The sequence below is a fragment of the Colossoma macropomum genome, unplaced genomic scaffold (assembly GCF_904425465.1).
Source record: "Colossoma macropomum unplaced genomic scaffold, Colossoma_macropomum, whole genome shotgun sequence".
Classification (NCBI taxonomy): domain Eukaryota; kingdom Metazoa; phylum Chordata; class Actinopteri; order Characiformes; family Serrasalmidae; genus Colossoma; species Colossoma macropomum.
The window spans coordinates 41,957,338-41,971,433 of NW_023494787.1; the positions used below are offsets into that span (position 1 = coordinate 41,957,338).

At 39.4% G+C, this 14,096-nt stretch overlaps 1 protein-coding gene across 1 annotated transcript; it reads right to left on the bottom strand.

The window, feature by feature from the left end:
• Window positions 1-3,429: 3,429 nt before the first annotated feature.
• On the bottom strand, window positions 3,430-9,559 carry LOC118805126 (tumor necrosis factor ligand superfamily member 14-like). Its single transcript, XM_036565736.1, has 4 exons — window positions 9,408-9,559; window positions 8,021-8,066; window positions 4,066-4,164; window positions 3,430-3,865 (listed from the first exon to the last, which is right to left on the bottom strand). Exons 1-4 carry the CDS (start codon window positions 9,531-9,533, stop codon window positions 3,465-3,467), a joined length of 672 nt encoding a protein of 223 aa, XP_036421629.1. The 5' UTR covers window positions 9,534-9,559; the 3' UTR covers window positions 3,430-3,464.
• Between the last annotated feature and the right edge of the window lie 4,537 nt (window positions 9,560-14,096).

Genomic DNA, 14,096 nt, shown 5'->3' on the forward strand with positions numbered 1-14,096 from the left:
CAGGGAAGTCACGTCGACAGGTCAGCTCTGTGTGGACCAGCAGTTTAGTGGGACAGTGCTGTAATACCATGATGAACTGGCCTATATCACCAAAGTCATATAGATAAGTCTGTTCACTCTGCTGCCATTATTGCAACGCCACTGAGGAGGTGGCATATGAGCAAAAGTCTGTTTAGCTGAAGTTTCAATATCATTATCTACAATCCTTTCCCTGCCATCATGAAAGCTGAAAAGGGAAGTAACACAATAAGTTGAAACAGGTACGTTACAAAATGCCCCTCACGTGGCATCAGGAGCGAATAGCTTCCATACAAGTAATGGACCGCACCAGAGTTTGATGGAAGTGAACCCCAGACCACCGATTTCAGGAGGACCAGAGATCTGTTTTCTGGACCGCTCCCAGGCTCAAAAACAGCTTTAACACTTGACCAAACGTACCAAACTCACAGAGCAAGCGGTTCTGGGTCTAGTGTGAAAATGCTCTTAGAGACATTACACCCTAGTCACATCAATAAACAACACAAGCAATCTAGTGACAAATGTCACAAAAAGTGGTTTGATGAAGTAGAAGTTGCTTTTTTATTTGCACAAGAGAAATGACTGAAATAAAGATGAACAGAATGTTCATGATCTTGATGATCTTGATAAACTTGGCCCTGCAGAGCTTTCTGTTCATCAGACCTCACTCTCATCTTGGATACACACATAAACAGTGGCAACAATGATTAAAAACAATTCAGTTTTTCTGTCAGGAAGGCCTGGATAAATTGCCAGTACAGTTAGTTGCAAAAGTACCCCTGGTCATATTGCATGCTTTGATCACAGATCATCTAATGTAAATAAAACAAGTCACATATTAAAAATGTGGTACCACATGTGAAAAAAAGTGTCAGTGCATGTGTGGTTTTGCACACTTCGTATGTGGGAAATTAAACATAAATTAATATTTGTGTCGTAATTTTGCACAGGCCACATTCTATGTTCAGTTTTTTCCCCAGTGTGTTAAATTCAGCAAATAAACAGTAATCGTGCATTAAAATGTGCAAAGGCGTGTTCTCTGTAGAGGATGTGTTTAAGGGGGAGCTTCACTGATTTTGCAAAATTACTCAATCCATCAATGGTTTAGAAGTAAACAAAATAATTCAGAGTAGTTTGGTGTGAAATGTGCCTTTCTAGAGAAATTTACAGAGTCAACATTGTTCACCATTATAGTACGAGGAACCAGCTGTTGTTATGTCTACACTACTAATATCACCATTTTATCTGCAATTCAAAATGACCAGTGAACTTACATGAGTCTTGTAAGTTTTTCTATGTCATGCTGATAATGATAAAATAGGGCTAAATTCAAAAATATATGTACATTTTTCCTTACATCACCCTGCATGTATCCCTCCACCATGCACGCATTTTGTGTTGTTTGGGTTGGTGGGCCTGCTTCACACGGTGTCCACAAAACTCAAATTCATCAGAGAGCTGCGATAAATCACGGTTACACCTTGCTGGTTTATTGTTCAGAATGGTGATGAACTGCACTGTACCAGGATGCAAAAATAAATGAAATATAAGTTTTAAATAAATTAAAAATACATTTTCGGTTACCATTACAAATACCAGAAGTCCTGAAGTTGAGGCTAATGGTTTTGAAGCTACACACAAGTACCGAAGGCAAACAATTATACAAATTTAGGGTTTGCAGCAACACCAACAAAGAGTTCTCAAGACCAGTGAAAAAAAATGCAGATTTCTTCAAATGCTGGCTGCTAAAGAAAACTGCTGTTCCCTGTTGTATTTTACACCATAGAAACTGGAATCACGGTAAGAAACGTATGTAAATGAAGTAATTTAGTCGTCGTTAGCCACCATGCATATATCACTGTTAGCTGTAAAAAATAAACTGTAAACCAAAACTGCTGCTGGCTTTAGCTGTGTTGAACAGCTGTAGCTACAGGTTAGTAACAACAAAAGCACGTTAGCTCACGTGCATTGATCTCAGTTGAGAATACGGGTTTGAGAGGAAACATGGAAGTGATCCTGGAGTAAAGGTTCATACTAAAAACACGTTTTAGGCCAAAACTTTACAGCAAGACTATCACAAAACAATGTCTCAGGTATCAGGCAACACATCCCTAACCATTTTATGTAATAACTTAACAGGATGTGGCTTTTAGAGCCATTAAATCTGGTTTCTAGTACTATAATGGTGAACAATTCTGACTCTAAATTTCTTTAGAAAGGCGCATTTCCTACTGAATCACTCTGAATGATTTTGTTTACATCTAAATTACTGAATGACTGAGTAATTTTGCTAAATCGGTGGAGTTCCCCTTTAACTTATTTTAACTTATTTTCAAACATACCGAATCTACAGAACTGTGCAAAAGTCAGAGACCACTCTTTATTTACGTTATTTAGTGTCATTAAGTACAAGTTATTTGAGGAGATATTTCTGAGGAGATTAGATATAAGATAAGCTACTTACATGAGGAAGGGAAAGGAAAATAAGTGGAAAAAACAGGAGACCTCACACCTCCATCACTGAGTGTGTTTGGGATTACTTGGACCGTAGGAAGCAGAAAATGCAACCAAATTCTAAGACTGAACTTCGGAGGTGTGGAAAAATATCCCTGCAGATTTCTTTAAAAACCTGAGAGCAAGACTCCTGAAAAGAACTGTAGCTGAAATAAAGGTAAACAGTGCACACACTAAATACTGAATTACTGCTGTTTTCCTGATACAGAAAATGTCCAGCTTGACTGAAAATAAAGTAAATGAGGGGTCTCTCTGATTTTTGCGCAGTACTGTATGTGTGTAAAATCTGTTAAGAGTTTGATTAAGTTAGAAAGGCTTACATTGCCATGACACAGAGACGCTGTTCTCTCTGAAAAGTCCCCCGTGGTTTGGGACAACCTTCTGTATCTTCTGCTTTGTTGATACAGAAGCTAACTATGTACACTTTACCTCAGAGTTTAAGTTTTCCAAAGTGACTCCAAGTTATTGTGTGGAACTGAGAAATCAGTGATAATGGATGGCCTACATTCTTCATAATGAAGGTGCTAAAAAGGGCTCTTTGGGGTAATGCCATAAAAACACATGGTACATTTAAATAGGTGGATCTTTAAAGAACTATTTTAAAGCTATTTTTAAAGAGTCTCCTCATAATGTAAAGGTTCTATATCAATATGCTAACATTTTTCCTAAAAACCTTGAAACTTTAAAAGAAAGTTTAGTAGTAAAAAGTCTTTACACTTCAGTAAAAAGTACAGAATTTTTCTACACTCATCTAAATGTTTACAGTTTTAGCTAAGTCACGTTCAGATGATCATGCAATCATGTGGCCTTCCAAGCCAGTTATTTACAAGTGTCAAGTATCATCACATCACTTTTTTAACATCACACGCACTTTTAACAACAAATAAGCTCATCATGCCCTGCACTATTCAAGTTTAATAAGGGAATCCTGGCTACATCATGAACATGCCAAAGTAGTTATTTGCCAGAGATTGCATGCGAACTGTGCCACTTTTCACCACAACAAAAACAGCATCACCTTTGTAAAGGTGGAACATACCACCAAGGTAGCTGTTTTTCATGGATCCTTCTCTTTTGAGTGGTTTGGGGTGGTCTTCATAGTAGCGGTTAGATAGAAGCTCGATAAGAGATCCCCTGAAGCGCGACGAGGTCATCACCACCAAGTGATGAAAGAAAGCTTCCTTTGCATCAAAGCAGAGTTTGGAGTAGATGTAGTAATAGCCCTCTTTCTCAACCACCAGCTTATTTTCTTTGTACTCCAGCTCATGAAGTTCAAGGTCCACTTTATCGTTCCACCGCATGACTCCGTCTGCACCGGGACGTTCAACATAAGCTTCACCATAAACAAAAACAATGACGAAGAAAAAATACATAGAATTAGACTTTGAACTTGAACTGTACACAAACTGCATTCTCGGCCTTCTCTGAGTTGTGTGAATGGATGGTAACACAGCTCAGCCGTAAAGTGTTACTGAACAGATAATGGTGTTGTGCTGTGAAGACTGCTCTGAAGTAGATGTTAGACATCCATACCTCTCAGGTGTGCTAAAGGCTTGAAAGCCTTAAATGGAGGTGGTCTTGTCTTCTTTGAAGGGACTGTAGAGGCTTCCATGATACAAAAAGAAGAGGTATCTGTATTCCATTACAGTAACAGAAAAAAGACAGTAATCAGAACAGGTACATTATAAAAATAGAGTGTAAACCAGCAGGATTACATTCAAATGCATACTCGCTGTCTTTCTCTGAAATTGGCCATTTTAATGATAAGTATGTCGTATGAGTTGTCATGGCCGTAACTAGCTATGAGGACACCGAGGTCAGGAGTTTCAGAAGGATTTTTTTTTCACTTTTCTCTATTCACTCATTGATTAAATGTAACAACGCCATTATGATAATACCTTAGTCTACTGAGGGGCACAGCCACGGTCCCACCCAAATGGGGACAGAATTTTTAGTATGTGTCATTTTTCATGATAATGAAATTTTATGTATTTTCTGTGAGCGCTGTCACTGTATTATGGCCAATCAAAATCTGACAAGCTCCGCCTTTTCCTTAACCCTCCAAACACTGCTTTGCAACCATTGCTATCTGCAGTTGCTTCAGTAATTAGCGCCCGTGATGCTCATGACTAGCGTTAGGGCTGTTTCTGAAGGGTTTTAAGAGATTCAGTGTGGAAAAAAGCAACAAAACTACCCAAATAGCTGTGAATCGTTCCCAACTGACATCAGAATAGTGGCTTGGCCCTAAACTGAACTGCCCACTGCCCACATCTCTGTGTGTGAGACACTACACACACACAGCACTTAGTCCCAGAGCAACTTTGACTTCTTGACATGTTCCAATATTCAGCACACATGCTATAGGCTAACATAAGTTCACTGATAACCAGCATATTGATGGTATAGTATTATGTAGCTAACATTAAGAAATCAGAAGGTACACAGTATTTTGTCTCATTAACCGTATGAGTAGCTGCCTTTCCTGTTAGCTGGGGTTTAACCCAGACAGCCTTTTATAACGTATGTTTAATGTGTGCTTTTCCAGTAATCAGTGGGGACAGAGACGCAAAAGAGACAAGCACAGACAGACAGACAGACAGACAGACAGATAGATAGATAGATAGATAGATAGATAGATAGGTAAATAAAATAAAATCAATTTGAAACTACTAGTGTAGGTTTCAAAAACTATTTTAGCTGAAAGTAAACATAGAAATAAATCGTTAAATGGTTAATTAAATAAACTTAAAGTGATTAAACTTAGTGATTAAACATTACTGTCTATCTCATGGCAGCAGTAAGTCATAGCTGTGTTTATCAGAGGTATTTTCAACTCTTTAATGTGTTTAGGTCAGTGCTGCATTATTTCTTTCGACCCCACAGCACCACAGATTCATCGATTTAATGACCCAACACACTGATTCAGCTTATGAAGGGCTCAGTAGCCAGTTTATGAGCTGGATCAGGTGTTTTAATGTAAGGAACAGTTGAAACCGTGTGGAGCTGAAGGTCTAAGAAGGCCTGATTTAAACAGCTGCAAAACTTGCTTAGTAGGCTCTTTAGCAGACACAGCTAAGCTAGGTAGCACTAGCAAAACAAAGCTGCAAACAGCTACGTTTACCTAATATACTTCAATTTCCAATTTTACGTAGGGTGACACGGGACCCTGAGCGAGTGTTACATCAACAAATATGACAAACATTATTCATAAAGTTGGACAGGTCAGCGCAATTCTCTCTGGCAATAATGTTACAACTCTCAGTACGAAGCACTCTGCCGTGTTCGAGGCAGATCATGGCTCACTGAGTGGGTGTGGCTACATGTTCAGAGGTCCTGCCACTCCAAACCAGTGGACCATTAGAGACTGCAAGTGAGCGCCCTCTTCTAAGACCCAACTCTTGGTAAAAAGGGCCAAAAGTCAGAAGCAAAAGAGCGATGCCAGAAGCGAAAAAGATATCAGCAAAATCAGCAAGTAGAAAAGAAATGAAAGCAAAACGTGTAATACATTCATATCGGAATGAAAGAAAAAGAGTAGTAATCTTTTTGAAAAGTTAAGTTTGATTTAACTCTCATTATTTGTATTTACAATATATTTGGGAAAATTTGATACTTAATATTTTGCTTGTGAATTTTCTCATTTTATTTGAAACTTTTGGCACAAAATTAACTATGGGTTATGGTTACATTTTAACAGGTAATTAGTAATCTGTAACAGAATACATTTCTAAAGGAACGCTTTCTGAGATATAGAGCCTTTAAAGTTGAGTATTTAATGTAGGTTCTAAAAGAAGTGCTTTGAAAAAAACTTTTATGGTAGGTGCATATAATTTTAAGGGATTACTCTTTGCTCTAATAACAATAATAATAATAATAATAATGATAATAATTTTATTTATATAGCACTTTTCATGCATATAATTACAGAAAAGATCATTAGTACATAATTAGAATCAGAAGAAAATGAAAAAGATTAAATTATAAGATAAACACCACGAGACATTCAGTTTTAGTTAAATGCTAATTTAAAGAGATACGTTTTTAGGTGCTTCTTAAAAGTGAGCACTGAGCTTGACTGTCTAATAAAAGGTGGAATTGAGTTCCACAGTTTAGAAGCATAATAACTGAAAGAGGCCTCTCCATGTTTTCTGTATTTTACAGAGGGTATCTGTAGAAGGCCACTATCTGCAGATCTTAGATTGCGGGCCGGAACACAAACAGACAGACACTCTGTGATGTAAGCAGGTGCCAGGTTGTTTTGAGCTTTAAAGACTAGTAGCAGAATCTTGAAATCTATCCTGAATGATAAAGGCAGCCAGTGCAGTTCTTTCAAAACGGGAGTGATGTGATCTCTCTTTTTAGTTTTTGTTAGGATGCACGCTGCTGCATTTTGTACGAGTTGTAAGGGATGTGTTGTTTTCTTAGGAAGTCCAGCAAGAAGAGCTTTACAGTAGTCAAGTTTATAGTGTGTTTAAACAGAAGATTTAGAGGTGAATGTTTGCTGTTTTATGGCTTGAAGAAAAATAGATTCAAATTTTCAAATCTCACACTGCAGCATATAAGACCCTTCAAATCTTGGGCATTATTACTCATACTACAGTACACTTATGGCAGCTAGGCATTTGTCTTATAGTAATAACAGGTAATGACGCACTAGTTTTAATTTTTTAATATGTATAAATGATAGGGTACTCTTATTTTGATATCAAATGTCTTAAAGGATGTGAAGCTCTCGCAGCAGGGTCACGGGCGCTGGCACGAATGCTAAGAAAAACTGGGAACTTGAAAAGTGAGGTGGAAGGGAAAAATTGAGCCTCGAGGTAGTGCTAGCTAGTGTGAGTTAGGCTTTATGCTGTTGTGGAAGCTGAAACAGTTTGGTTATGATTGTCTAGACTCATATACACGTGAAATGCTGCATTGTTGACGTTGTTTTGTGGCATATTACGCAGGTTAAGCATAAGTTTGTGTATGGATAAGTAGGATTTGCTCCTATATGTATAGTTCTTAACTCACTTATCGCATATGAGCTGAGAGACTGCGTGAGCAAGCTAACATATAGCCTTGTCTCCTTATTACGGTATCAAATGTTCATATTCTCATTTTTACTGGAGAGATTGAACTGTATTTTGTTTTCTTCATGAAAATGTTTTTCTGTTTTTTGTTTTCCATCGCTCTTACGATGTGTTTACGATATCATACGGCATTAAAATCTTCATAAATCATCAGTCGGCTTTACTACTTTCTGGCTAGGTGGCTACATTGTCCACTTTTAAAGCCTCTATATCTCAGGAAGTAATGAAAATACAAACTAAACTCTTGTAAACTTTTTGCTGGGCTCAGTGATGTTATTTCCTGAAACTATAAAGCTAATCTGACAAGGTCAGTCTGGTGATGGACACGTCTATTATAATCATTAAAATTTGAAAGGACTGTTAAAGAGTAAAAATAAAAACATAGCAAGATAACATCATCTGCAGAGAGTGTTCCCTACCTTCTGTTGGATCAGTTCGTAGAAAATCCTTATCGTAAAGAAGCTCCTAAGACACAGTACACAAGTGTGTTACAGCACAAAGGATTGGTATTGTTACTCTGCTGAAAGAGTGAAAATTGTGGAAGAATGTTCAAGAAAATGAAAATGAGCAAAATACAAATAAGGCGTCACACTTTGGAGCTCTGTCCAAGAGTGTCCATCTACTGCAGTTTAACAGGTATTCATATATGAAGGTGTTGTAGGCACAATTTTAAGATTTACAATTACGCTGAAGCATCAACATATAATGTAAAATATTCAATATTGATTTATTACACCTTTAATTCTCTTTAAGAGACTTGCCTTCAGTTTATTAAAGAAATCTGCAGGGATGTTTTTCCACAACGCCAAAGCTCAGCCCTAGATATTCATTGAATTTAAGCAGATAAGTTGTGTTTGGGTTGTTGCTTATGAGAATGTTAGTGTCTCTATGAAGAGTAACATAATGTTGGGGACACCTTTTGGGAACAGCTTTTGTTAGGAGGACACACCTGTAACTGGTAGGTTTTAAGAATGTAAGCATTAGAGTTGCAATATGTGCATAAAAATAAAGGGTAGATACTGAATGATTTTATATTATACTTAAGGGTTTGAGGCTCTGTTAAATATATCTCTCGCTAAAAAATGGATAACTTGTACTTTATAGGCATTTTGGCTGGTCTCTGACTTTTGCGCAGTACATGCAAAAACAGTATGTACATTCAGTAAATGTGGTGCAGATGCGAAATAGACTTATTCTAACCAGGTCATCTGACCCCTGTATATGATCGAAAAGCCCTCAGCATGTAAGACGAGTTTCATCAGCTCTGGGTTAGTCACTCTTTGCACTTGTACATGTTTCAGAGAGGAAACTGCAGTGTCTGACCAAACCTAAAGATAACCATGTCTTTCTGAACCACATAATGGAAGGCTGATGATTATCTCTCCAAAAAAGCAGAGACATGGCCTGTTCTATAATGCACATATAAATAAACGGTTATATGAAGTTCATGCCATACATTTCCATTTAATCAGTTAGAATAGGGTCATGTACAGTATTTGTTACTAACCTAAAATCTTAATTATTTAGTGTTGATGTTTATCAACAATCCTTTTGGTTCATCTTTTCTATGTGAAGCTTTCTGACATAGCAATTTTGCAAAAAATCTAAACGTTTAGAACTTTTTATTTAAGAATTTTTATTAGGCAGCTAAAATGGAGAGAACCAAAGTTTGAGTGCTGCAAATCAGAAACTCCATGCAAGATGCTAATCTGATATATAAACAAATTAGACAGTTGCTGAAAAAGAGAGCTGGAAAGGTGGATTCAAAAGAACTTCAAAAAGAGTGATAGCCTGTTTTGGACTTACTGAGCTGTGCTTGGTCGTGTAGAGGTGGTAGATGAAGCAAGTCTCCACAACTATGCCAAACAGAGCAATGGAGACCAGTACATAGAGGATGGTCTGGATCATTCTGTTTTTCCAGCTGTCCACCATGACTCTCGAGGGATTCTCATTACCTGTACTAGCCATGTTCACGAGGTCCTGTCCTTCAAATCCTGAAGCAGAGGTGACAGCAGGTCCTCCAGCAGAGAAGATGCAGAGCAATAGCCAAGTAGACGGCGTAGCAATGCGCATGCATACTCCCAGTCACCAAAGTGGGTGGAGAGTTGGAGACAAGGTTCTTCATCCAAGTGGCAGCATGTAAATACAAATATTCTTTAAAAAATCCCAGAGATAAGCCCAGTCCAGGACAAAGAAAGTTGTATATTTTAAGAATTTACAGAAAGCCAAAAAAAACTTTGCCCTCTTTCTCATTCATATGCTTGAATTCAATGAGTTGCAGTAAGAACTGAGGAAATGCTCTAAAAGATGTGAAGGAGGAAAGACTCATGTGCTCATACACACTTCCTTCTATTATTGTCTTTACAGGTGTTTTATCATTGAATTCATAATACAGCTGAATGTAGTTATGCTAAACCATCAGTGATAGTGTGCACGACTCATGAGCCTCTTGAATGGGATTTTGCAAAGCAAAGCTTTAATGTTCCTGGTAAACAGCACAACCCATGGCAGCCACCATAATATGCTGATCACCAGGAAAAAACATCATATCGTCATATTAGCCAAAGAAAAACATTCATGCCCATTATTGTTGATTTTTACTTTTCTGCATCATTTAAATTCAGCACCTTCTCTTTATATTGTGTGAATATTATAAATAAAAATAATAAAAAGAACAAATAGAAATGCTCAATAATCACTTTTAATTAAACCTTTTTACAAAAACTTAACGTTTTTGCCCTCTCCTGTAAAGTTACTATTTTAGAGATACTTCTGTTTCTTTGGATGGCAACTATATGCTGTGTTTTGAATGCAGCTAAACCAGCACCAGACCAGCATAAACCAGCTGGTTGAGTTGGGTTTTATCAACTGCACATACACTATATGGACAAAAGTATTGGGACACTTACACATTACACCTACAGGAGATTTATGACATCCCATTCTAAATCCATAGGCATTAATATGGTGTTGGACCCCCTATGCAGTTATAACATCTTCCATATTCTGGGAAGATTTTTACAAGATTTTGAAGTGTGTCTGTGGGAATTTGTGCCCATTCATCCAGAAGAGCGTTTGTGAGGTCAGACACTGATGTTGGACGAGAGGGCCTGGCTCACAGTCAAAGTTCTAGTTCATCCCAAAGGTGTTTGATGGGGTTGAGGTCAGGGCTCTGTGTTTTAACACACCAAACTCACCCAGCTATGCCTTTATGGACCTTGCTTTGTGCACTGGGGCTCAGTCATGCTGGAACAGAAAAGGTTCTTTCCCAAACTGTTCCCCCCAAAAAAATATAATTGTCCAAAATGTCTTGTTCTCCTGAAGTATTAAGATTTCCCTTCACTGGAGCTAAGGGGTCTAGGCCAAACCCTGAAAAACAACACCATAGCATTATCCCTCCTCCACCAAACTTTACAGCTGGCACAAAGCAGTCAGGCAGGTAACGTTCTCCTGGCATTCGCCAGACCCAGACTCATCCATCCGACTGTCAGATAGAGAAGTGTGATTCGTCTCTCCACAGAATACGTTTCCACTATTCCAGAGTCCAGTGGAGCCGTGCTTTACACCACTCCATTAGACACTTGTACTTGGTGATGTAAGGCTTGCACGCAGCTGCTCAGCCATGGAAACCCATGCCGTGAAGCTCCCAGCGCAGTTTTTGTGCTGATGTTGATGCCAGGGTAGGTTTGGAACTCTGCAGTTATTGATCAGCAGAACGTTGGCGATTTTTATGCACTATGCTCTTCAGCACTCGGCGACCCACTCTGTAACTTTACGTGGTCTGACCCTTCATGGCTGAGTTGCTGTGGTTCCTAAATGTTTCCACTTTTCAATAATACCACACACAGTTGATATTTAGGAGGGAAGAAGTGTCACAAACTGACTTGCTGCAACAGTGGCATCCTATTACAGTACCACACTCTAATTCAGTGAGATCTTTAGAATGACCCATTCTTTCACAGATGTCTGTACAGGCAGACTGCAAGGCTAGGTGCTTGAATTTATACACCAGTGGCAATAAGTCTGAATGAAACACCTGAATTCAGTGATTTGGAGGTGTGTCCTAGTACTTTTGTTTATAGTGTATTTCTCAATATACTTCTCTCTGTGAAGTTCCTGTCTGTTGGTTAAAACACTGTTAACACAAGGTGGCTGATATTTCTTAGCTCATAAGATACTACAGCCATGCTTCTGCAGTCTGAACTAGGTAAAGCCTCGACAAGCAGGGCTATAACTCAAGAATCTGTATGAATTCATGCGACTAGGGATAACTCATAGTGTAGAATAGTGTATATGTATAGCACCATAGTACCATACACCATAGTACCATACAGCATCTTTGAAAAGAAATATTTGAGTGCTTAGTAACATCTTATGTCAGTATTCACATTGTGACATGAGAGGTTTCATGAAGTAAATAACATTGTATTGGTGTAAAGGCCCCCATACTGAAGTGATAGCCATTGTTTCCATTTATAACACTGCATGTATCATCATGTATCAACTGTAAGTATCATTCTCAACAACTTATAGCAGTTCTGTGTACGATAACTTCAAGACACATTAAGATAAAAAAGATACATTTGCCAGCTTTAGATGGCTGAAATTTCATGCAGCATATATGTTTCGTGTCTTGACATCACATCGTATGACATGTCAAATATTTTTGTTTCTATTTAGGTCATTTTTAAGACTAGTAGAACAGTGGTGTAGTCTAATCTAAAGTAGTGGGTATACTGTGAGCTAGCACACAGCAAAATAAAACACTCAGCTTATATTTGTAGCACATATAACTGATAGAACATCTAGTGATACTTGTCAAACACCTCGTAGCTATTTGTAGAACACTTAGTGATATTTACAAACACGTTGCATTTGTAAAACACCTAGCGGTACTGGTAGAACACCTCATGCAGTCCTGGAGCCAGTGGGCATACTCTGATCCTGCTACTTCTGGCAGTGTGTCTGGGGAGTGACCAAAAGCCAGTTTAGCAAGGAACCTGATTTCCCTCCCCTGTATTAGTATGGCCAGGGTGCACAAGGCTGAATCTTTGACTGCAGAGCATGCCATGGGGACCAGGGGCAAGTGCTTGTCCCAGTCATGCTGTTGTGTAGATGTTAGGATAGCTAGCTGTTCTGCTAGGGTGCAGTTAAACCTCTCCACCAACCCATCACTATGGGGATGGAGAGGGGTGGTGCAGGCCTTCATGATTCCTAGTTGCTCACACATGATGGAAAGCATTTTGATTCAAAGTTACACCCTTGGTCACCATGAATGGATGGAGGGTTCCCAAACCGACTGAAAATCCCCTCAACGCAGGCTTCAGCGATGGTCTCTGCTTCCTGATCCAGGCCTCTGGCCATTTTGTGAAATACTACATCGACTCCTATTTGAGACTGCCCTTGAGGTCCTTTGCATACTGTACACAGGTCGCACCTCCTGCAGAAGTCCTCTATGTCCCACCTCACCCGTCCCCAGCAGAAACTCTGTCAGAGTCGCTGACCCTGACAAGATCCTTCAGAGCAATGCATGGCCTTTAAAACTACCTACTGCAGACCCCTGAGAATGACAACCTGCCATCTTCTTGCTCTTGTCACTGGCTTCAACCAGGCCCACTGTAGGACATCATCCACTAACCACAGTGTCAACTTTGGCCCACAGTCCTTTTGTGAATGGGGACAGTGGGGCCACTAACCCACCACATTACTAGCTGTAGGTCAGGGTCCTGCATCTGCTGTTCAGCCTATTTGTCACTGTCCACCTCCTGCAGTGCTGCACAACTTTTTGGCACTTGGAGTACTTGCATGCACCAGGACAGTGCATCAGCATTACCATCCTGCTTGCCTGCGGGGCCTCAAAAGCTGACTGACAGTCCTCTGACCAATTGAATTCTTGTCCTGTCTGGAGCAACCTGTACAAGGGGGCAGCAGTCCAAGGAACGTCAGTTCTTTGTTCAGGAATCTGCACTTCCCAGGGTATAATTTCAACCCTGCCACTCTGATTCTCTCCAGTGCTTTGCACATAGCAGTATCAGCAGAGTCAAATGAGTTTCCATGCACCTGTATGTCATCCAAGAAGACTAGGCAGTACTGTAGGAACCCTACAAAGAACAAAAGCAAAGGCCTCAAAATACCATAGCCCCCTACCTGTCCAGAATGCTGTCTTGGGGACACCTGTCTGTACCTGCTTCTCAAATCTAAAAATGAAAACTTGCATCTGCATCTTTTCCAAAGTTTTGTCTACAAGGCATCGAAGGCATTGTGGCTGCTGCTGTGCTGGTGTAGCATCCCCTGTGTTGATGCTGTGTGGCACTAGGTGAGTCTGCCCCAGCTCTCCCTCATGAAATGCAAAGCAGTTCTGAAACTCCACTAAGATCTACCAAAGCATCTCCTGCTGCTGTTCGTCCATCTTCCTTGCACTCTTTTTTTACCAGATTTCCCTCAGGGTTATCATTCTACTCTCTCCTCTGCTAAGTGGGGCCTGGTTCAGGTGTC